The following is a 26,527-nucleotide window of genomic DNA, read 5'->3' on the forward strand; positions in this document are numbered from 1 at the left end:
TTTAGTTAACACATGATGTATCCCGACTATACCTACTTTGATATTATTTTTTAACACTCATGGCGTCTGTTCTGTATTTCTACATTAGATAAGTATGCATATTATGCACTATGTAGGTAATGTTTACAGCAATTGAAATAGTGTAATGCCAAAATACAATATAATATTTCATTAGTTACTTACCAAAAGCGGATCGATTAATAATAATTTTATAAAAATTATCGCCCATTTAGAGAATAAAAAGTACTTATACTTACTTATATGAAATATGATTTTATCGGCAAAAATAGTTAGGTAGAAAAGTGTTAATGTAAGTATTTTATGGAATAGTAGGTCTATCAACCGAACTCGATCTACTCTATGAGTCATGATAGCATAGTGATTAAGACGTCCGCTGCCTCCGGTTATAAGTCGGGCAGGGGTTCGATCCCGGGCATGCACCTCTGACTCGGACACTTGCTTTAGTGGGATACCATAACACTAGAATGAATGAATGAATTGGATGAACCTTAATACTACAACACTTGAATTTTAACCTTCTATTATAAGAGTGTGGTTAGTAATTATTATTGATACTTATATACCGACATACTTACCTGTTCCGGCATAGCATGCTTTCCATCCTAAACTGACACACCACTTACCATGTTTTGAATACTTGAATAAATGAATGAATGAATGATTGAACGATCGTCTTTGAACCTTTATACCGCAACACTTGAATTTTCGATAAGGGAGTGTGGTTACTAATTATACTTATATTAATAAACTGACAAACGTACCTGTTCCGGTTTAGTATGCTTCCATCTTAAACTGACACACCACTTACCATGAGTTGAATACTTGAATAAATGAATGAATGAATGATTGAATGATTGATCGATTGTCTTTGAACCTTTATACCGCAACACTTGAATGTTCGGTAAGGGAGTGTGGTCACTAATTATACTTATATTAATAAACTGACAAACGTACCTGTTCTGGTTTAGTATGCTTCCATCTTAAACTGACACACCACTTACCATGAGTTGAATACTTGAATAAATGAATAAATGAATGATTGAATAATTGAACGATCGTGTTTGAACCTTTATACCGCAACACTTGAATTTTTACTTTACGATAAAGGAGTGTGGTTACTAATTACTTATATTAATAAACTGACATACCTGTTCCGCTTTAACTTGCTCCCATCATAAACTGAACCTCCGCTTAACATAAATTTGAGATGAGTGCTACATTAATTGCATTAGGTAGGTTCTTGAGGGTTCCAGTACAAAATATAAATTATTCTAAATCTAAATAATCTAATCGATGCTTAAGAATAGAATTTGTATAAAATATTCCAACTCAGTATCGTAAGTAGTTGCATCAGTTGAGAATGTGCTAAATCAACCATTGAATCATCTTTCTACATGAGTTAGTAACAATAACCTGATCATTCTCTTGTAACTGATATCTATTGTGAAAATATTGTGTGTTCTAGCTTAAGTCTTATAGATCCGGCGCGCGCTGGCGCGCCGCGTCATCTAGAGACTTGAGCTAGAACACACAATATTACCCTACTGTCCTCCAATAATAATGGTGCACCGTGCAATATCCTGCACCCTGCGTCTACTGGCCGTGGTTGTGGCGGCGTACTGCACGAGGTTATTGATGTTGCTTTGGAGGGTTTTTGGGTTGTTGTTGCTTTGGGCCATTATTTTCGAATGACAATGTTAAAAACGCATCTATGTTTTATCCTTCGCTGATGCCAGTGGATATACATATTATGTCCCTTACCGTAGGTTCTGTGCTAGGAGCTTCTACCGGTGTTTCAGGTTTGATGTTTTCTTTCTGGGCAGTATCGATTTCCGCAGGCTTTGGTGCAACTTCGACTGGAAAAGGCTTTGCTTTGCGCTCGTTATCTGGTGACAGTGCAACACCTTTCCATTTCTTTAATCCATTACCTGGAACATTTAAAAGGTATTTTTAGGTATAAGGAATGTGTTGGGTTTAGTAACGTTGATTGCCTTAAAGGGTGTTTTATTATAAAGGGCATTGAACTTAGTTGGCATACCTACAAGTTCATCATTTTGAAAAAACGTGAAAACTCATGAGGAAGGTTCCATATCATTTGGTACAAAGGAACTCTTAAGGTGAGACTTAGGAGCAAGTGAGTGTGTGAGAATTGAGATTTTTTAATCCCATGGGATATTAGAAATTGTACGCGGGTGAAGTAGTGGGCAACTGCTAGTGAATTATATTACTCACCGTCGTCTTTGTGTCCATCTGAAGCACTATCACTAGTGGTTGTGTGTAAAACAGCACTCTGATACGTTGGATTCGAGTGTTTGAACCGTTCATCACTGGACAGCTCTGCGGGCATCGATACTGGCTCGTCGGAGTCCACGGGGAAGGCTGGTTCGCTAAACCGTTGTAAATTTATGTCCTCCTGGTACACATTTGGGGCATCTAGCGTGTCATTGTCTAAGTTATTTAGCTCGTAACCATGAGGGGGCACTGTAAAATAACAAGTCTAAATTTGAGGAAACAGTCGCACTTTATACACACACAATGGTATTTTTATATAGCATTGTCGCATAAATTAAAAATGATAAATAGTTTGAGTATAATAAATGTAGGTAGGTATATTCGTGTACAAAAACATATCTGAGAAATATATGATGTGCCTACTGTACTACAATTAATATGGCGCAGTAAAATGAATAGCTGAAATAATACCTAATAAGTAAATACTATGGAAGCTAGAATCGTATTGAGTAGCCACCCGATGTACTGATGCAACGTCTGATCCTAAATATAGGTGTACAGCTTAGACGCATTACGCACGGTTGGCAAGTTGACCAGCAACTCGGTCGACGGCGACCGTTAGAATCTCTAAATTACCTACTTGTATAAACTTAGAACACCCCTCTTTTTGGGTCGGGGTCTAAGTCTAATTAGTTCACAGAAATACCTAAATGAAAACAGATTCTCCACATTTTACTTTCAATTATTAATTTACGTAGTCACATTAGTTTCGCTTTCTTCAGTGTTATTTTTGGAACTAGCGTGTGCACGCGAACTTACAAGATGTGTAGGTAGAGTAACAAACGACAATATCAATAAAATCTCTCTGACTTTTCCTTTTAACAATGATACAGAACTTTTCACACGATCTTTCTACTTACCTACATTATTATTTTCATATTCAATGAAGATTTACATATCGACGGCTTAGAGTGAAAACCTCGTAAGTGTAAAAGAAGTAACATTTCAGGAGGAAGAAAAAACTGCGTGCTGTAACTAACAGAAGCGAGTATTTACGAGTTTCTCATTTAAAGTCATAGATGGAGTTACGAGTATCGAATGAACAAATTAGTCAGATCAGGATGTGCGTTGCGAGGTTTTCTTCCTAGAAACGCAATAAAATAAATTTGAGCAAAAATGCATTCCCGAGGTTTTCACTCTAAGACGACGATATCCACATAAGTTGAAGTATTTATACTACACACTATTAAACTAATTATTATTAGATAAAAACAAAATAATATTTCTTAACTCTTATAAAATAAACTTAACTTATTTGGAAGATTTGTGACAAAGTTCCAGAATTGTAACAGTGAAGTTTTTTGAACACTTAGAGATTCAGAAAAAAGTGATTAGTACTAGAGAAAATTTGGAAAAATAAAGTGAAGTTAAAGTACTTAGGGAAGGTACCTAATATTATTCAGTTCAACACAATCGCACTAAGAAAAGCCATATTAAATAGTAGAATCATTAATTATACGTATCAAAATATAAACTAACTGACTAATATCGTACTCAACTTACAACAGGATGTAGAAACTTTAGATTTGCATGTAGGATTTTTCTATAACGTAATAAAATCTTTTCTTAGATGGGTGTACCATACTAAGACAGGATATTCAGAAATTCATCCGAACAAACTGGGACAGGTCATCTAGTATCTAATTATAAATAAGTTCAGAAAAATCTTACTTGCTTACAGGAAAAAAAAATATTTCTTAGAACTAAAAGTGTTGAACATTATCTAAATACTTTATAAAATATATGAGTTGTATGCTTATATCTATGTAAAATAATGTATATTAGTAGTGTAAGCTGTAACTAATGCTATTCGTTGATATAATTTCTGAATAGTGAACAAAAGTAGGTACATATCGACAATGGTGCTTTATGGGTTTGTCCAAAGCATGGTTTTAAATCCTCCAGACTGTCTATTGCTATTGGATTGGTATACAGGGAAGCGCTGACTGACGACCATCGATTCTAATATATTTTTTTATATCGTAGCTATGTTCTTAGAAATTATCTGAGAAACACAAGTCATTATTTAGATTAATTATACCTTAACCTACCTAATCTATTTGAAAAATTAATTAAAAAAATCTTTGAAAATTTCGACAGGAAATTGAATATCCCTTCTTCTTAATTTTCTAATTAAGTAAAACGAAGCTCAAAATCAATAGAAAGTTTGATTCGTTTATATTAACGCTTAATTATCTTTAGCTAAGGGTCTTAAGATATTCTTAAAAATACAGGTAGGACGGTGATAAAAGACAATTTGATGAAATCAGATACTTATCTGTCTATCATCATTCAAGCTATCCGTAATCTCTCGTGTTGTAGCCGTTGATAATTGTCAAAAAGACCATACAAAAGACAAAATATAACAACGGTGTTAAGTAATCGACAGATTAATAACAGATAAGATTAATTACGACCGTAAAACAGTTAATAATAATCAAACAACTTTTGGCAAAGGTAACGAAAGTCTTCAGCCAGCGGAGTGACTAAGGCAAAGTATGAAAAGGCTTAAAATGCGTGAGCCGACAGAGTCTCACCTGTCAGGCTTAGTTTTTGCTTTCTACAAGTAGGCGGAGCAGTAGGGCTGACAATAATAACTGTACGCTGCCGCTTCGCTTCTTCAAAGACAGGGCATTCTGGGCATTTTGCGTTACTAAACTCTACAGTAGCCTTTGGTTCCATGGCTCCGACGGATGCTGACCGTTCCATGGTTGACCGGCGGTCTATAGACGCTGAACGTTCCTTTCCATATATTTCGGACGAACATTCGATGGTTTGGGATCGTTTGAAGGTCTCAGTACGTTTTGAATGTTGTGATTCTAGCGTAACGTTGCAACTTGGCAAATCTGTGCGGGAAAACCTACTAGCTTAGATATTGCGTGGTTATAACGAGTGCAGTGTTTAGTGTTTGTACAGCCGAATTGTTGGAATAACCATAGCTATAGCCTCCATAGACTTGCAGTTGCGAAATGGTTATTGCATCAATGTGAAATCAAATATGTAAACAATCTTACTCAGAGGTAGAGGTAGGTTTAACACAGTTACATGTATACGAGATACTGTAAAATTTATAAATATTGTAAAAATAAAAGCCCACAGTTATATGTATTATATACGAGTTACTGTATTTATAAATATTGTAAAAATAGAAGCCTTAGAAGGAGTGCTATACAGACTATTTTGCAACACATGGCATAATAAAAACACTATGATAACTTGTAGAATGTAGATCGATTTTTTGAATTTTTAAATTAAATACTTAATACAAATTATAATTTGAATTTGAAATTAACTTTAATGGAATTTAGTCACAATCTTGATTATCAACTCTAAAGAAGTCGCTCAGTGTCTTTCCTTTATTAATCCACATTCTGAGAGTTTTTGAGATTTACATTAGGTATATTTGAGATTGCTAACAAAAGCATTAGGAAATAATATGTCATTCGACATGTTTCCATATACAAATTTGAAATATCAATCTTCATTATCGCGAGCATATTTTGCCCAATAAATTGGTTTGTGGTTCAAATAAGCATTAATTTAAATCACTATTCCGCAGATTGCACGGTCGGGCTATTTACGATTGTTTGTTGGCTAGAATTTATGCACGATAGGACAGTACCACCTTCAGCTAAATTATTGCATTGTTTGTGACAGATATCGTTATTTATTTCTATAAATCGTGTATCGGTATGATTTATTTGCGTACAAATCTCTCTAACGATTGATTCAGATCAATGAAAATATAAAACAAGTTTTTCGTACCGCTGTCGGCTTGTGAACTGAATATGATTTATAAACGATAAATCTGTCCGAGCGCCTAACCTATGACATTTTAAAAATTTATTTAAAATTTAAAATTGAATATTTATTTAAGGATCGCACATTTAAATCGAATACTTTACGGTGAACGAGTTATGGTGCATAATATTCATTTTAAATTTCAACAGCATATTTCGTTGATATATAAATCAAATTTAGGTCAAAAAATAAGCAACAGCGCAATATATTGCAAATATAATTGATTTTTAAGATCTGTTATAAATTTAAGCGTTTATAACTGTATACGATTTGATTATATTGCCTATTCCGTCGACCTATTTGCAGTAACCCGGCGTGGAATATTGTTATTTGCTATAATATACTCGTACTAACAGAGTCGCGACAAATCGCGTCGTTTTCCATTTACGTCGTATTTTAGCACCCGTGTGATCGAATCACTAAGCACTAACGTCTTTATTTTGCCATGGGTTATTTTCACAAATAAAGTTAATTTCATAAAAATCGCATCGCTGTTGTTTTTCAAGTTATAAAAAAATTGCTTGATGCACAGCATTTAGCAATTATAGCTATATTAGTCGCTTTAGTCAAAAATTTAGGATTACGACGAAAATCATTATTATCAGCATTATTATTTATAATTCTTTATCCCAATTCTTGATTTTCTAATCCAGACTTGTTCAATAATATAGGCACCTTTTATGGTTGCGCCAATATCAGTGCATCAACCAAATTATTACATAACGCGATTGCAACTAAAAGCCCATCCCCACGGCAACTTCCTCTTCTGTACAGGAAATTCTTTTGCAGGATCTTACGCGTTTCATCTCTAGCGCTCACACGAGAATCTTATTTGCGGGATTCAGTAAACAGTTCTGTGCAGGACCGGTTTTTTGCAGGATCCCATTTAGTTGTGGATGTGTTTCAGTAGTGGCGTTCATATGAGTATTCTATTTGCGGGATACAGCAATCAAGATACTATGGTCGCTAACATAGATAAAGGCCCACCACTAATAAACGGGACCCTGTAATATACCGGTCCTGCACAGGACTGTTTACTAAACCGCGCATACAAGATGTTCGTATGCATGCTAACATTGAAAAAGGCCCACCACTAATAAACTGGATCCTGCACAGAACAGGCGTGGAAATGGGGTGTATGTTTGCTTTGCAACGTTTCCTACACAACGAATACGGGATATCGTACCGTTGGGTTGTTCATAGTGGTTGTTGTCTTTAGTTAGCTTTCGATGTTTGCGCGGCGACAAGCACGGAGATCGTGAGCCGTCTCCAGCATCTGGCGTCAGACGTCGCGCCGCCAGGTCGCACAGCATCGATACCGCTTCGGCTCTGGAAAGTTAATGCAGTTTAATCTGGTACCTGGGGGCCGTTGGATTTAGGCAGCCCAATACCGTATCGTGTAGAACCCTAGAAGAGACCTATGTCTAACAGCATGTCTATTGGTTGACGACGATGATGATGGACCTGTACTTCCACCAGGGGTTTACTTGGATTTGTAGCGAGCGATATGTTTCACAAACATTCGTCCCAACCAAAATTTTAGAGTGGGCTAAAAATATGCAATCTCAAAAGAAATTGCCTTGCGTTCACAGCGACATCAAACAAATCAAAAGAACAGAGGCTTTTTCAGCTACTTCTCTTTATAAACTTCTATTTAGGCGGCAGGATATCATGGAAATTAATTATTTAAAATCAATAAATAGCTCAATATCTAATTTAGTAAAACAGCTAAGATAGAAAAATACTGTTTTACCTTTTAGACTGTTTCTGCATAAGCATATACTTAGTTATATTGTCATGATAGTAACCTCAATGGCGGTTTAGGCCTGTTCATTGGCCCATCAGAGTCCGTAGGTCCTTCTTCCTTCGGTGACATCGGCGACAAAGGTGTCGCGGCGTGGTCGCGGTAAAGTCGCAGTCGGACTTCTGAGCCGCACGAGCGCAAAAACGCGACCGCTTCTGCATGCGACATGTTCGACATGGGTGTATCGTTCACCTGTGCGGAAAAAATTACTTTAAAAAATGTACTGCTTTTTTTTCGTGACTCTGCCCACATTGATTCAGATGGTTTTAATCCCGTACAAACTCTACCCCCTTTATCACCTCTTAAGGGCTTGAATTTCTTAAAATCATATCGTATCTCTTCATTTTTAAGCACATAACTTGAAAATATACTTCGATACAAACTTTCATCCCTTAAGGCTGGAATTTCCAAAAATACCCCCGAACACTGGGCCGATGACCTGAAGAAGGTGGCGGGGAGCGGGTGGATGAGGAAAGCGGAGGACCTTGTTTGATAGCGCGCTCTTGAATAATTTTATCTTGTTGAAATGCTTACCGCAACAATCCTATCTCCCGGCTGTATTCTGCCGTCGCTGAGTGCTGGTTCTCTGACTAGGGCACGGACATAGTGCCCTAAGGCGCTGTGGTCTTCCTTGCGCAGTGTGAACCCGAGGGACCCGTTCACTTTTGTCATTACTATGTCGAACTCCTAGAAACATATACAAAACCATAAGAATATACAGAGTGGATTTAGGACGTTTCTAAAAACAGTGGTATGCGGTCATATCGCCATATAATCGCCAAAAGGACCTAGAGATAGATCAAACTTTAATTAGCTAGAATTAGCTGCAAATTATTGAAAAATAGGTAGGTACACATACCTAACACGGCGACCTATATAACTCCACCATATTATTTAACTTTTTCTAAATTTGGAATTACTTCCACTAAATACCTACTCCTGAAGGGAATCAGAGATGTACTTTTCTAATTTTATTAAACTAATAAACTAATCTTGTATTTTCAAGCAGTAGACCGTCAAAGGAATCATTTCAGAGTTTTGTGATTTTTCTTAGATAAGAAGAAAACCACGTACGTACGGACAAAAATACTACATTATTTTTTATACTTTTTATTACTCTAATATATATTTCTGGAATCAGGACTCTACATAAATAAAACTAGTATGTACAAAAAAGAGCTATAATTTTATGATAGGATATAAAATAGAGAGTCATGCAGCTACATTTTTACTCACCACAGATCCATCATCCTGAGGAGCGTGAACAGAAATCTTATTAGGAAAAGGGGCATTTGGGACGTCTATCTACGGGGTATTCAATAAATAGATATACAATAGCACTTTTACAAAATACATGAAAGTCATGAACCACAAGATAACTACATACAAGTTATGATGGTTGACTGTTAGTAAAGGTTATATCTATAGTTGCCTAACCTATCTATAGAATATTATTTTTTAGGTTACAGCCGTGGCTAGTTATCATACTAGCCAAAGTTGTACCGCCAAATGATCCGCCAAGCTTTCCGGTAGCAACACTCTACGATATATTTCTAAGTGCCTAGGAACTAAGGATAAGTCTATCGTACCCCTTCCAATATTTAAAGGATTCCAAAATTATAGCTCAACGGTTAAAGCAGCGGACTGAAAACCGAAAGGTCACCGGTTCAAACCCTACCCGTTGCACTATTGTCGTGCCTACTACTAACACAAGCTTTACGCTTAATTGGAGGGAAAGGGGAATATTAGTCAGCAATTGTAAACTTGGCTAATATCACACTAATATTATAAAGGAGAAAGTTTGTATGTGTGTGTGTGTGTATGTTTGTTACTCCTTCACGCAAAAACTAGTGGACGGATTGGACTGAAATTTACAATGGAGATAGATTATACCCTGGATTAGCACATAGGCTACTTTTTATCCCGGAAAATCAAAGGGTTCCCACGGGAATTTTAAAAAACCTACATCCACGCGAACGAAGTCGCGGGTATCAGCTAGTTCTTATTAAAATAAAAATATGCACTATTCCAGCACCTCTGGAATCAGTTTTTCATCAAACTATGTGTCCTGCCCATTACCATTTCAGCTTCGCAACCCGCTAGGCTGTCGGTTACTTTAATTCTCCTACGGATCTCCTCATTCCTGATTTGGAGAAAAACTCCAAGCACAGTTATCTCCATCGCCCGTTGACGCTGAGTGATTCTAACCTTTTTTAAACAATCGTGTAAAAATGGTTTTCTATCAAAGATTAGCCTAGCGGCAACATCAAAATCGTCATCGATGAAAAAAGTAATAGATATGCGGTATTTTGTTACATTTTTCAATTTACCCTATCACCTAACACCACAGTATGAACACGACACCTAATTGCGTAAACTGATCCTATGACAGCTGATAACCACACTGTAATAATTGATACAATGGATCAATACTTGAGCGAGTCGACAGCAGGTATGCGAAATTAGTTTCGCTTGATTAATTACTGATTAGGCAAATTACTTGGCTTCATATACCTACGAAGTTAATATTAAGTAGGTACTTCAAAATACAATACATATCAATCGTGGTGAAACCATTATTAAGAAAATTACCTACTTAGATATTTAAAATTGTCTGCTATGTGGTAGAATAATGATTCTGTACTAATTTGTAAATAGATAACATTTACCTTGTACCTAGCTATAGTTTGAGAAGTGAAACCTTATGGGTGAACTAGCTGTAGTAGTCTTAAGTTTCCCATACCTAACTTGGTAGGTAAAGTAAACAATATTTCGTTTAAACTCTAAGCGATTCTTAATAAGCTCCAAGGAAAAACAATACACACTGGAAAAAAATGTAATGTTTTTCTTGCAATTCTATGTGCTCTCCCGTAAAACAGTTATAAATAAGAATAAAATAACTATTTAGACAATCAATAAAAAAAATACATAAAAAAGTTTTTAGAGGTAAGTACCTGGGCTTATAATAAAATAATGGATTACTACACGGTTGATTATACTACTTCTTTGGATTATGTACTATGATTTACTTTTAAACAACACGTATCTGAGGTCATCAGGTGGTAAGTATGTTTTCGCTTCAGTATTTATTCCTTGTTATTTACTGTCGTATTCCTCTTTACTGAGCTTATAATGCTGTGAGTACCCAGATCCTTCCGCATACAACTCGACTAAGAGAACGAGATTTCGAGTCTTAAGTTTTACAGTTATTATTAGATGTTAGTGAAAAAACTGCGACCGACGGCTTAACGTGCCCTCCGAGGCACGGAGGAAATGAATAAGCCGAATTCAGACCTCTAAGTCGGTCACCCATCAAGTTACCGACTTGGGTCAACGTTGCTAACGATCACAATCCATCCCAATCGATTGATATGCGTTGTCACAACCAGGCCACACATCTCTCCTCCCTAGTATTTATTATTTATTATTAATATTTACCACAGTTATTATAATGAGTCATTCTACACACGGTATAGCGAGGTATCACTAAAAGCCCGAAGTACGGCTGTAAACTTGTGTAACTGGGTCGAATGAGGTGCAGCGTATTGCAGTAAGTTCGCCCGTATATTGTCGGAGTTGTCACATCTGGTGTTTGCTCAGATAGGCACAAAGACAATACCGCATTGGACAGGTTGCATTACTCTACTTACTGAGATTCCGCACTATGGTACCTATTAGAGTCCCCGTTCAAAACGGTGACTCTAATAGGTACCTACCTAGTACCTACTGTACCTTTAGTGGTGTTAGAAGTTCTACCAAATGAAATAAAATATTGACGGAAGCAGAGAATAACTTTTGACGTTAGCAATTAATAATTAATTAGTGTGAAGATGTCAAACTTCTCGTGACAATCTTCCCTAACAAACTAAATGACAGATTTAGGCCTCATTCGTACGAGAGCTTTTTTAACGTGCGTTAAAAAAGCTTTCAAATAGAACAAATGCATTCCCAAGTATCTGTTCACACGTTAACGCTTTTTTAACGCTCGTGTGAATTAAGGGCGCTCTTCCTTAATACTGGTCTAGTCTTATCCACTAGGATATCATCGCATTTACCGCTGTGCCGCATAGTATAGCTTGGAAGTATCCTCAATTCTTCAATTAATATAAAAATTGAGCTTGAGTGTAAATGTTGAGATGTCTCGAGAGCAAACAAAAGTTAATGACACTAGCTGATTGGCTTAAACCAGTGTCAGGATAATTGTAGGTACTATAGGTAGGTAGTATGTAAATAAAGCTGGACATTTGAGTCCAACTCTTTACTTTGAATACTACAGTACCTACTAATCACCTACTGCACCTACGGTACCTACTGTATAAATGTAGTGGACGTCAATCTAACGTCACTGACGCCTGCCTGACGGCGGCGTCAGTGACGTTGCGCACAAAATGATGTTCCCTACAATTGTATAGAAAGCGTAGTAAGCCTGATAAATTAGCGTCACAGGCGCCACGGACGTCACAGACGCTCGTTCGAAGTCTACCTTGTCAATGAGCAAACTCTGAATCTCTACTTATATCACTCACTTACAAATGAGCAAATTCTCAATCTCTACTTATATCACTTACTTAGCTTATGTTACTTTTTCTGATACTCACTCCATATTGTATGTCGTAAACTGGTAAAGGCCTGTCGAGATCAGGTAAGTGTAGATCGTGGGATCTCCTGTCTTCGGGACTAGCTTCGCGTCTGCCTCGGCCTTCTGACGACGATGTTGTGGCGCTGCTGGTGGTTTGTGACAGTCTAAACAAAGAAAAAGGTAAATTAAATGGGTATCATTATCACAATTTCGGATTTCACATATGTAACGGCGCACGTCGCCACGTTAAGGTGTGGTCCCGTACTTTAGTCTTTAAAAAAATTAATTAAAGTAAACTTTTCAAAGTTCCAAACAGTGAATTATGTAATATAGTGTCTAATTCTTCAGTAAAAGTGTTTGTGTAAAGATTTTTGCAGTAAATAGTGCGTAATCCGTAATTTTATACAAGTACAAATAAAACTTTTGCAAACACAAAATAACACTGTGTAATCGATTATAAATAAAATAAACAATATAAGAAGTGTTAATATAAACTATCACATGTGTATAATATAAGAAAACAAACTAAAAATCAAGAATAAAGGCAGTTTAAAGTGAACGTTAGCGCATTTCCAAGGTGTAGGTAGTATAAAAACACGAACGGCAGTGATGTGTGTGATCGCGAACCGTGGAGTCGGCGCGGCGCGGCGTGTTAAACGACCGGTCGGGGTCAATATCCACTTACAACGCGACAATTAGTATAAGAACATTAAATACAATTAATACGTAACACGCTCGCTGGCCGATCCTAAGAGGCGCTCGCTTTAAACTAGATACAACAGAGTTCAAATCTCAATCCTCACTAATTTTTTTTTTTTTTTTCTTTTCTGCTGTTATCTTTTTGTGTATATCTATTTTTTTTTTTTTTTTGGACTTTCTTCTAAATTAAATTATTATTAAAAAATGCCGAATCTACACTGGAACTGTTGTAACGATACTAAAGGCAACGAGGACTATGTATGTTGTGCGATCTGTAATAATGCCTATCACCATGCATGTTTGCTACCGACCGGTCAGTCAAGCATAAGCACGGAACTAGAGTCTGAATGGAAATGCCCCTCATGTACGTCAAAAAGACCGAAAGGTAATAACGAGAATACGCCTGTACGTAATGACACGAAGTTACTTAGCGAACAAAACACAGCGAAAAGATCGAACAAACGAGCAGCTCTTTCTCCTCCGGAACAATCATGTCCTACTGAACAAAGCGATTTTCGAGAAATTGTTAGAGAAGTTTTAAAGAATGAGATGAACGAGATGGTTACAAATTTAGCTGCATCTATCAAAACCGTATTAAATAGCGAATTAAAACTTTTACGAGAAGAAATTACAGACATGAAACACTCAATAAATTTTATTAATGACCAATATGATGATTTTATTAAAGAACACCGCGCTAATGACACGATGTTGAAGGATTTAAAGGAAAATAATAGTAAACTGGAGGCGACCATAGAAAATCTAAATATACGTATAAACGATCTTGAACAACGATCCAGATCAAATAATGTGGAATTGCAATGTATTCCTGAAAAAAAGAATGAAAATCTGATTTCAATCATCGAACAGTTGGGAAATGTCATAGGTCAGGATACAACACCAGATAAAATTTTAAACGTCACAAGAGTAGCTAAAGTTAATCGTCTAAGTACCCGTCCTCGATCCATTATTGTTCAATTTAATTCTCCGTTGACTAGAGACAGTTTTTTAGCGGCAGTTATTAAGCATAATAAAAGCAATCCCACCGATAAGTTGAATACTTCTCAGATTGGAATTGGAGCTGTAGGCGAAAAAAAGCCTATCTATGTAGTCGAACATCTGTCACCAGAAAATAAAGCCCTGCACGCTGCGACCAGAATTAAAGCAAAAGAAAAAGGATATAGATATGTTTGGGTCCGTAATGGTCGTATCATGATTCGTAAGGATGATAGCTCCGATTACAAAATAGTGAAAAATATGGACTTTTTAAGTACATTAAGTTAATGTGTAAGGTAGAGGTCATGTACTGGTGTCATATTCTCCATAAAATACGCGTCATTAAATATTCTATACCAAAACGTGCGCGGACTTAGAACCAAAACGCACGATGTTTACCGGAACGTTGCGATTAACAATTATGACATCATTATTTTGACTGAAACCTGGTTGAATAACTCCATTTTAAGTAGTGAATTGTTTGACTCACGATATAACGTATATAGAAGAGACAGGCAAACTTCTAACCTTAACACTAAAACAGATGGTGGTGGGGTATTAATTGCTGTTAAAAAAAGTATGAATTCCAATAGAGTTGTTTGTTGGGAAAGTAATTGTGAAGATATTTGGGTTATTATTGATGAACCTCGTTTGAAAAGTATTAGTCATTTTGCTATATGTGCTGTATACCTCCCGCCACCTGTTAATAAGAACGTACTAGAACACTTTTTGAATAACTGTAATAAAGTCTCAGAGCAACACAACATGTCAACATGTATAATTGGCGATTTTAATCTCAGCTGCATTAACTGGAATGAACCTTTTGAGGGAAAACTTGTCCCCACAGCTCAAGCATTACTTGACTTTGTATCCGAAAATGGACTGCGTCAATGTAATTCGGTACTAAATAATAGGAGAAAAATACTGGACCTAGTTCTTGTCAATTTACCAGCGTGCTCTGTCAGTTATTCATATAACTCTATTAGTAATATTGATCCACCACATCCCCCACTAGAAATAAATTTACCTGATGTAAGACCGGACGGACTGACGGTTAATACTTCTATAGAGCGGTTTGACTACTATAAGGCAGATTACGATTCAATTATCGAGTACTTAAAAGGCACTGACTGGCATAAGCTAATGGATTTAGACGATATAAATGATTTGGTTAGTGTGTTTTACGACAAATTGCATACTGCTATCTCTAACTATGTTCCGCGACGAAAAGTAAGGAGTAATAAGTATCCTGCGTGGATAAGTAACAAGGTTGCCAAAAGAATCCAGGAAAAACATAAAATACTAAAACGATATAAAAAGTACAAAAATCCTAGGGATGAACTCGAGTTAAGAATACTTAGTGACCGATGTGACAGACTTACGCGTGACGCTTACAATAACTATAATAATGAACTTGAAAAGCAAATTCAAATAAACCCAAAAGCATTCTGGACATTCTTGAAAAGTAAGCGTAAAAACTCGAACTCGTATCCAGCAACAATGAATGATGGAGTTAATACATCTTCTAGTGGCGATGGAATATGCAACATGTTTTCAAATTTCTTTGCCTCTGTCTACGAAGACCCTAATAACACCTGCAATAGTAACTGCTCTTCTGCCAATCTGAAAAAAAATCTCTACTTAGGTTATAGCGACAACCTGGCATTTATCGAATTAAGTGAAGACCAAATTTTAAAAAAACTTAGAGACTTGGATATAGCAAAAGGTGCTGGATCAGATAACATACCACCAATATTTATAAAACGATGTGCAACCAGTTTAAGTTTACCTTTATATCTAATATTCAGAGCTTCTTTACGCTCTGGAAGCTTTCCCTCGGCATGGAAACAAGCAAAAGTTGTACCAATTTTCAAAAGTGAGGACAAAAAAGATGTCCGCAACTATAGACCCATATCTATTCTTTCGGTTTTTGCCAAGGTCTTCGAATCTTTAGTGTGTCCTATAGTTCAATTGCATTTTCAACGTTTTGTTTCTGAACATCAGCATGGATTCTTGCCAGGTAGATCCACGTCCTCTAACCTAGTAAGTTTCACGACCTCGTTATCAGCAGCTATCGACGCGCAAAAGCAGGTGGACACAATATACACAGATTTTAAAAAGGCTTTTGACAAAGTACCACACCGAAACCTAATTGAGAAACTTTCGTATTATGGGTTTTCTGATCCACTACTGCAATGGTTTACATCATACTTAAATGATCGTTCTTTTTATGTTGTCATTAACGGGTTTAAATCCTCAGTGCACTCTATAACATCAGGAATCCCTCAAGGATCACATCTTGGTCCGATTTTGTTTAATATTTTTGTGAACGATATTGTTTTCTGCTTTGAACACTCCACACCATACCTGTATGCTGATGATTTAAAATTCACAAAAATTATTTGTTCCCCAAGGGATTCACTTTTACTACAAGATGATTTGAACAGGTTAACAGACTGGTGCACTTCTAATGGCATGCAACTTAATTGCAATAAATGTCTCCACATCAAATTTACCCGCAAGCATAACACTATACCAACGCAATATAATCTAAACGGCATAAGCTTAAAAGAAGTTGATCTCATAAAAGACTTAGGTGTTATGTTAGATAGCAAGTTGACATATCTTAATCACATAGATAAGGTTATTGACAAATCATCTAAATTGTTAGGTTTTATTATGAGGCAAGGTAGAACCTTTAAAGAAACTAAAACTAAAATAACTCTTTATAACAGTCTTGTCCGTAGTCACCTGGAGTACTGCAGTGTAGTTTGGCGGCCACATTATGCTACACACTACTTAAGATTAGAACGTGTCCAAAAAAGATTCATGTGGCATCTGTCGTATTCAGAAAAAATACATAAAACAGTTATTTCGTATAAAGATAGACTAAAAAACTTTAAAATGATGACCCTTAAAAATAGAGGTGACTTGCTGGATCTTATGTTCCTATATAAACTGCTAAGAAATAAAGTAGACTGTCCAAGTTTACTTAGCAAAATCAATTTTCGAGTGCCGCGTAGATATCCGCGCGCTGCTATAACTCCTTTAGTGCCACCACTCAGTAGAACAGTCTTTGGTGCCAACACTACTCTGCCCCGGTTGTGTAAACTATACAACGAGCGTAGTCGGTCGATAGACATAAATACAAATTCGCTCGCTATGTTTCGCAAGCTAGTGATAAGCGACCTAATCAAATAGCTGTACACGAAACTGAACATAAATATTACAGTGTAAATAAGGTATCAATTTATTTTTGTATTCTTAAAATTAATGAATTTATATTTTAACTTTGCATATTGTATTTTAGTCACTATTCAAAATTTATATATATATATATTTTGTTTAACTACCATTAGAAAATGAAAGTAGGTTTTATGAAATGTACACTTATTTTAGAAATAAGAACTTAGTATGTATAAAATATATGAAAACAGTATAAACTTAAAAAATTGTATCATTAGAATAATGTACCTAGTTAATTTTTATTTTTTTATCTTGCTTATTCATTTTAAATATAATATGTATCTTTCATACCGCATTAAACCAGAAAAATCGTTAGTTAGCATAATATCCTCTTTGTAACTCTTTGTGGTATTTGTACGGAATTTGCATGCAGTGTTTACTTTTAAATGATTTAACATAGTTGAGCATGATAGAAAAACCAATGTATTTATTATAGTTATTAAGTTTATGTTAAATCGCTAGTAAACCTTTAAATAAAAATAAAAAAATAAAATAAAATTTCATAATATAAGTGTAAAAGTGTGGCTGTTTGTCTATATCCTAGCTTTTTTTAAATAAATAGCGAGCAAATGGGTAGGTGGGTCACCTGATGTTAAGTGATTACCGCCGCCCATAGAACATTTGCAGTACCAAAGGAAGCCACAAATTTTTGAGAGGTCAGCAACGCATTGGGTTGCTGACCTCTCAAAAATTTGTTGGCTTGCCCCTTGAATACTCCTTTTTTCTACTCACGAAGAAGTTTTTCAAGGCCCATCCGTTTAACTGATTTTATTGAAATTTGGTACAGAGATAGCTTGCATTACAAAGTTGCGAATAATGATGTAATTTTTCAATCAAGATCAACACATCGTCAGCCCTTTTTCAGGGGGCCCTCACAAAATGAGAAATGCTCAACAGCAAGATGTGTTAACCTGCTACGCCTGGTCCGGTGCGAATTGGCAGTTTTTTTATGGTCGACAGTAATGCTAGTGTTATCATAATCGAATGATTTTGATGGCGTTTTTATTGCACGATACAGTTGAACTTGTTTTAATGTGTAGTTAAACAATAAGCCAGTTTTACGACCCCATTTCGTTCGGGGTATCAAGAGAGAGGTAATAAAATGTTAGGTTTAGCTTCGATGCGCATTATGCGAATCAATTTCAAACATATTGTTATGGGCTAGTCTATTCTCACGAACTCGTTTATGAAAACCCATAGATCTTTGGTGCCTTTTGACCTGAAGCGATTAAAAATGCAAGGAGCTCAACATGAAGTTTGTTCAAGGAGACTTTTGGTGAAGAAGATGAAATTTGATAGGCCACCTGTTACATTGAATATCGAACATCATCTAGTTTCATATTATATTTCGAGAGTAAATCAAGAGTCAAACACAGCGTGGCAGTAAAAAGCGCCGTAACAGCGAGAACAAAGCTAGAAATTTTCCTTGATCACACTCAAGTCTCAGCCTTTACACTCACGGTGTTCCAGAACTTAAATAATAAGATGTACATAATAAAATGATAAAAGAAATTTATGAGTACGGAAACCTAACAAAGAGCACCTTGTAACTAAGAAGAAATGTACCTAAGTGAGAAGAAAACGTCATTTCTTGGAAACTCGCATGAATTACCTACTCTATTTAACCGACTTTCCAAAAGGAGGTAGTTTTCAATTCAGCCCATTTTTTTTCTAATGTGCTTTCACAAAGGTTGAGTCTCTATGAACCTATAGTTAAAATTTCGATTGGAATAAATTATAGTCCCTACTTTAACATTATGGGACACATCAAAGCTTTCACTACTAATATTATGAATGAGAAAGAATGTTTGTTTGTCCTTCAATCACGACGCATTACGGAGCAGCGATTATTTGCATAGATATAGTTACAGATCTGAAGTAACTGAACTCTGAAGAGAGGCGTAGGCTAGTTTTTTACCCTACGATATCAGAGTTTCTACGGGAAAGTAGAAACTTTGATATGCTGACAAAGTTGCGAGCATCATCTAGCTTCATATGAATAACTTTGGGCAACGTAGGATGCTCGTTTTTGTTTACTCAGACCCTTATACGATTCTATAGGGACGGTTAAAACATAGTGCGTAACACTATAGCAGTAAACATAACTCGCTTTGGAAACATAATTCGCTTTGAGTAGAGTTCTCAGTCACTTAGTACGTCTACCAACAATTGCGGAATGGGACTGAAATTATTATTTCCACTCAAAGGCGCCGCATTCACCGAAGCAGGCGCCTATATTTACAAGTTTCGTGTTTGAATAGCACGATACAATTATAGGAAACAGTAGCGCTCTATTTACGCCGGGTTTCCCACAGTGGGAAACGTAAACGGGCATTTTAGTATGGAAACCACTTTACATAATATACCTATTAAAAGTGTACCTAATCTAAGGGACTTTTTATGTAGAATTTTCATTCTTGGTATCAATTTTTAACCCCCGACCCAAAAATAGGGGTGTTATAAGTTTGACGTGTGTATCTGTTTATCTGTGTATCTGTCTGTAGCATCGTAGCTCCTAAACGAATGAACCGGTTTTAATTCAGTTTTTCTTGTTTGAAAGGTGGCTTGATCGAGAGTGTTCTTAGCTATAATCGAAGAAAATCGGTTTAGCCGTTTGAAAGTTATCAGCTCTTTTCTAGTTTTCTCATAGAGGTTTTTGTGTCGGGGGTTTTTTAAATTTTGAGTTATAAATTTTAACTCAAAGGAAACACACAGGAGGCAGTGAAAGAACAACTCTCAATATTAGGTGGTATTAGCGCGAGTAAAGCTATAAAGTATATCTACTTATTATATAGCGGAGTAACCTGTATCTAAATTAAAAAAAACCGTGTCTATTGGCTTCCGTGCGCGACGTCCTAAAGTAGACCACCAGACAAAATGTTACACCCGCCGTAGGTATCTATCGTCAATCAGGACGTCTATGAAACATCTACGGTACCTACGGTTGAATTCTCTAGCGTATAATAACTTTTCAAGTTAAAGTAAACTGTGCGTAAATCTGTCATTTAGTATGGACGAAAAAGTTTTCTGTCCCTTTTCTGTTCATACTAAATGACAGATTTATGCACAGTTAACGTTAACTTGAAAAGTTGCTTTAAGGCTTCTGAAGCGGCTTTAGTATTTACTGTTAAATGTACCATTTTTCCATACAATAAATAAATAAATACACAATAAGTGAATATTTGAGAAATGTGGACTGGGACATTGTATTCCTCTATTATGAGCAGTTTCAACATTTAGAAATAGTACTTAATTACCTACTTGTGAAACGAAACATAACTACCTCTTTCGGAGTGCACGCTGTGTATTGTGTGTTAATGCTACTATACCTAAGTATGAAAGAGGGCTCGAAAATTCCGCTGACACACGAACTTTGCACATATTAAATTTAGATCTGTGACCTTTACCTAGGTTCTTACCCGTAGGTATACTTTACCCAGGAAAAAATCAAGTGAATCTGTTCATAATCAAAATCATATTTATTCTGCAAAATGCGGGGTAAGTAACAGATACTCCTACTTAACAGGGCTCTCTCCGTCACTCGTTTCATACAATCGTAGTTCCGTTTTCATTTGAATATTAAGCAACCAAAGTCCATGAAATTTTGCAGACATATTCTAGAAACTAATATTTGTGTCTGTGGTGTTTTAGATTTTTCTAAAAATATGTAGTTTTAAAATTACAGGGGCTCAAAGATTTGTATGAAAATTTTTAAGACCGTGTAACTTTGAAACCGAATATTTTAACAGAAATCTGGAAAACCACAGACATAGATATTAGTTTCTAGAATATGTCTGCAAAATTTCATGGACTTTGGTTGCTTAATATTCAAATGAAATCAGAACTACGATTGTATGAAACGAGTGACGAAGGAGCCCTCTTAAGGTACAATAGTTGGACCCTGTTGATGATCTGTCGCTGTGTGACTGACGAACAAAGACATGAAAAATGGCATCCAATCCCGCAGGAAACGCTGATTTAGGTTTTATAAAAATCCCGTGGCAACTCTTTGTTTTCCCGGGATAGAAAGTAACCTATGTCACTTTTCGGACTTTTTACTATGTCCATGCAAAATATTACTTTGATATGTTGCTTCGTTACAGCGTAGCGTAATTGGAGAACAAAACAACAAATAAATCACACTATCACACTAATATTATAAAGGCGAAAGTTTGTATATGTGTGTGTGTGTGTGTGTGTGTGTGTGTGTATGTTTGTTACTCTTTCACGCAATAACTACTGAATGGATTTGGCTGAAATTTGGAATGGAGATAGATAATATCCTGGATTAGCACATAGGCTACTTTTTATCCCGGAAAATCAAAGAGTTCCTACGGGATTTTAAAAAACCGAAATCCACGCGGTCGGAGCCGCGGGCATCTTCTAGTACTTTATAAATAGTAATAGGGATTGTACATCATATTTTAAAGCACTCTACTTATTTGGAAAGTACGAAAATAAATCAATAGTAGCGTTTACTTTAGAGCTAGAGCATTCAACTAGACAATAGCTTATCTAAGAACATACTGTACCGTACTGGTACAAACAGTGTGTTAATTTTCTCAACTATCACACTGGCAGTCCACGCGAAGTGTAAATCTTAGACAGCGTAATTAAAATCAAGGAAATTGCTGCTTCAGAAGACTACCAATTTACTTGAACAACCGTTCAAGAAAATTGGTAGCCTTCTTAGTTACATCATGCTTTTTTCTTTACGAGTTAAATAGTCTATAAATTGTTCTTTATTTTTTAAGAATGACTTACAGTACCCGATCGATGTGCAATATTTCCTGCCGCGTACTGTAACCCTGGATAACACAGAATTCTAAAAGATTTAAAAGTAACTTTACCTCTTCTACAAGTAGGTATCTATTCTAAATTTCGAACTAGTTATGGGGATGTTATTCTAATCAGGGGGCACGGCAGTGCCCCCGCCAAGACGAGCCAAACGCGGCGGCCGGGGCGCTACGTACCTTTTTCTCGAAGTGTTTCGCCGTATTTTCGACCCGTCATAACTTCGGTCTGGATGACGCTAGAAAGCTGAAATTTTCAGTATAAGGTGTCCTCAGCAAATTTACCAAATATACCAAATATCAAATATCTAGCTTTTATGGTTACAGATGTATTGATACCTAAAATACGCCGATTTCGTCCCTCACTGATGATCATCAAAACCTCTACTCAAAACCTCTAAGGTACTTCCCGAAGTCCTAGAAGACTGAAATTTGGTATGTAGACTAGAAATTGCATACAAACTACAGGAAAATTAAGACTTTGGAAATGCCCCCCCTCTACGCCTCTTATGAGAAAAGCAAATCTGTAAATTCTGTCGCTAGAATGCTGATATTTTCAGGATAAGATGTCCTTGGCAGACTTATTAAACGCACTGAGTATCAATTGTCTAGCTTTTATAGTTTCAGATTTATTGACAGTCAAACTTCTAGTCTGTAATTCTAGGGCACTTCCCGAAGTCCTAGAAGACTGAAATTTGGTATGTAGACTATAAATTGCATACAAACTACAGAAAAATTAAGACTTTGGAAATTTACCCCCTCTACGCCTCTTATGAGAAAAGCAAATCTGTAAATTCTGTCGCTAGAATGCTGATATTTTCAGGATAAGATGTCCTTGGCAGATTTATTAAACGCACTGAGTATCAATTGCCTAGCTTTTATAGTTTCAGATTTATTGACAGTCAAACTTCTAGTCTGTAATTCTAGGGCACTTCCCGAAGTCCTAGAAGACTGAAATTTGGTATGTAGACTATAAATTGCATACAAACAACAGGAAAATTAAGACTTTGGAAATTTCCCCCCTCTACGCCTCTTATGAGAAAAGCAAATCTGTAAATTCTGTCGCTAGAATGCTGATATTTTCAGGATAAGATGTCCTTGGCAGATTTATTAGGGAGTGGGCCATGAAAATGATGTACCTACAAAAAATAGATCCAAAAAAATCTAGGGCAAAAAAGTACGGCTTGGCCGTTTACAGTTCGTGGATTTTTATCTGAAATGACATCTAAGCCCGGAATTGCTTCTGCGACCATCACGAAGTACAATACAAATTAGTAATTGTCGAACAAACTATTCCTTAAGGCCTTAAAATATGTTATGTCATGTAATAGTTTTACGAACATTAAACGGCCAAGCCGTCCTTTTTTTACCAAGATGTAGGGTTTGTAGAATCAGAGCTTGTAAGTAGAGTGATTTGTTATTTATTGTTATAAATTTGATACAGTCAAGAACATTTAAGAGCTATATTACTTTGGACTTGGGATAGGTCCCATGGCCAGCACAAATCTAAGCTCAGCTAGGGGCTTGGCTCTACTAGAGATCTCATAACTTTTTAACAGTGAAAACATTATGAACTTGTGAGTCTTGGCTACATTTTTACATGAAATGTTTTTGGTGGGATCGTTTTGACTGAGAGTCTTTTTTACCGCGTAAGTTCAATCTTACCTCACATGTAAAGGATGAAAGTTGGGCGGGTCGAGTGGTAAATGTGAAGGATGTGGTGCCGTGACCGGTGGTGTTGACTGATCAGGAGGCATAATACCCTGGAGTACTCCCACCAGTGGTGAACTGATACGTAGTATCGCTCGCATAATGGGTGCGTAGTTCTTTCTCAGCCTTCTGTCTTTCTTTCTAAAATGTCACCTCACGTATAAGGAATCAAAGTTGAGCGTCGTAAGGCGGGTGTGACATTTTCACTGCTGAGTGCTGGCGTTCTTTAGAGCGTCGCATGGCGGCTGACAGATACGTTATAGTTCTACACGCGCTAATACTGTGTGTTATTCTTACACAGGCTCCTGTATATCATACCTTGCATGTAAAGGACGACAGTTGAGCGGGTCGACTGGTAGGTAAGTAGATACGGCGGCATGCACGTTATAGTTCCACTCGTGCTAACGCTGTGAGTTGTTCTTTCACAGCCCTCTGTGTATCTTACCTTGCGTGAGGGATGACAGTTGAGCGGGTCGAGTGGTAAGTACTCGTAAATACGGCGAGTGTGACATTTTGGCCGGTGATGTTTTTTTTATTTATTTATTTACACCAACACCTTCCATACAGTTATGACTATAAACTCGTACTAATGCTGTGGGTTGTTTCACAGCTTCCTGAGTATCTTACCTTGCGTGTAAGGGGTGACAGTTGAGCGGGTCGAGTGGTAGATGGGGCGGATGCGGCGTCCTGGCCGGTGGTGTGGGCGGATCAGGAGGCGTGATACTCTCTAGTACATCAATCGGTGGTCTGCAGACACGTAGTTCCACTCGCGCTGACGCCGTGCGTAGTACTTCAAGAGCCTCCTGCGTAAAGATTAAGAGATTTTATTTAGTCTCCTGTTTATTAACCCCCGACCCAAAAAGAGGGGTGTTATAAGTTTGACGTGTGTATCTGTGTATCTGTGTAACCCACCGCATTATTATCGCAAGAGAACTCTGTTGCCATTATGTGATTAATTGAAAGGAGTGACGACCCTCAGCAATGAGGAATACGACTATAAAGAAAAGATAACATCATTGAGAGATAAAGGAGCCTATAGCTTTTATTCTAGAGTAAGTTGAATAAATGTGGTCTTCCAAACACGTCAACCACAATCTGCTCGACGCGACGCCCCAGATTAGGTATGTATTCTCAGATATACACAGATGTACACATATCTTTGGTTGTGATTACTTGATCATGAGCAATGAATGAGCCTAATGTATATATTTAGTACATTTATGGTTGAATTAATTAATCTCTTTTATGTCCAATTTTAGAAAAAAAAGAATACTATGGCTATATTTTAGATCTCTTTTACACTTAGATAAATGGTTTCGTATTCGAGCAGTTATACATTTTTTATGAACGTCGTCACTATCAAAATTCTTTTCATATAGAGGCCCTTTGAATTCTCAATGAAGTAAACCTCAAAGAAGTTTATGAAATATGTTTAGGCATGAACGATAAAACGAGAAAAGAAATATTTTCCTGAAAGCATAAATCAAATAATGTATCACCGACCCAAGGACTGAAACCAAATCGCCCAAAAAAGAGGTCAGATATTAGTTTCCTTGGCTTTTGTCGCCAGTGGTCGAGTTTAATAGCTTATACAAAACCGAGGTTGCGAAAGCAATAAGCGGTTTTGTGGGTTAGTCCGTAAAACGTTTCGATCTGGAACCCATTACACGTTGGAAGGTTTTTGTTCCTACCTAGAACTTACAATTACAATGTAATTAACTGTTTGCGTGCATGCTATTTTTTGACCTGCTTGTAGCATGTTCTCGGTATTCAAAATGGGTCTGATTCTAATATTTATTTCATGTAGGTCACCCATTCCAAGTTCCATATACTTAAATGATGACCTTCCGGTTCAGAAAACTGTAGGTTTCTGATGTAAGGCCGCATTTACACATGTAAGTTTTATTGTAAGTAAGTAGCTTACATGTTAACTTACGGTAAATAATATAAATACTCTTATACTCGTAAGTATCTTACTTTAGTGAGTTTGTCGTCAATTAATTACGTAAATTTTTTATGTGAGTAAAACTTACAGGTGAACTGAAAGATATAGATTTAGTTTTTTTTAAATCCTGTTGGAAATATGATTTTCCGGGATAAAAAGTAGCCTATGCCCGTTTTCAGGATGCAAGCTATCTCTGTGTTTGTACCAACTAGATGATGCTCGCGTCTTCATCCACGTGGATTTTAGTTTTTTAAAAATGCGGTGGGAACTTTTGATTCCCCGTCTCAAAAACCATACGTCCTTTCCTGGGATGTCAGTTGGCTCTGTACCAAATTCGTCAAGAACGGTGTAACAGATAGGCTAAAAGCTAGCCGGCACACAGACACATTTTCGCATTTATACTATTATTCATAAGTATGGACTTAGAGTTCTGTTGTGGAAGGTAAAGGTATATTTCGTATTTTCCTTTCTTGCTAATGAGTCGTGCCAAACAGATGGTGACTATACAAAACCTTGTAACTCAATCCTTTCTTCGTGTCGACATGTTACACAATACACGTTGTACTATGTCCTTCTACATAAACGTAGTGGACGAATCACCCTCTAATACCCTTTTGAGTAAATCTTGTTAACACCAAGGC

General features: G+C 36.6%; 1 protein-coding gene across 3 annotated transcripts in view; it reads right to left on the reverse strand.

Annotated features, from left to right (window-relative positions):
* LOC123869673 overlaps positions 1–26,527 on the reverse strand; it is a 143,700-nt gene that overhangs the window by 17,972 nt on the left and 99,201 nt on the right. The window contains exons 5-13 of one of the 3 annotated variants that reach the window (XM_045912660.1): positions 24,569–24,744; positions 12,517–12,661; positions 9,155–9,169; positions 8,453–8,605; positions 7,923–8,110; positions 7,301–7,443; positions 4,851–5,159; positions 2,254–2,502; positions 1,783–1,949 (exon numbers count right to left, since the gene is read on the reverse strand). In XM_045912660.1, the coding sequence (XP_045768616.1) occupies positions 1,783–1,949; positions 2,254–2,502; positions 4,851–5,159; positions 7,301–7,443; positions 7,923–8,110; positions 8,453–8,605; positions 9,155–9,169; positions 12,517–12,661; positions 24,569–24,744 (1,545 nt within the window). The remainder of the gene's footprint in view (positions 1–1,782; positions 1,950–2,253; positions 2,503–4,850; positions 5,160–7,300; positions 7,444–7,922; positions 8,111–8,452; positions 8,606–9,154; positions 9,170–12,516; positions 12,662–24,568; positions 24,745–26,527) is intronic. The other 2 variants (XM_045912661.1, XM_045912662.1) reach the window with 2 other exon arrangements.

Source organism: Maniola jurtina, chromosome 11 (assembly GCF_905333055.1).
Source record: "Maniola jurtina chromosome 11, ilManJurt1.1, whole genome shotgun sequence".
NCBI classification, from domain to species: Eukaryota; Metazoa; Arthropoda; class Insecta; order Lepidoptera; family Nymphalidae; genus Maniola; species Maniola jurtina.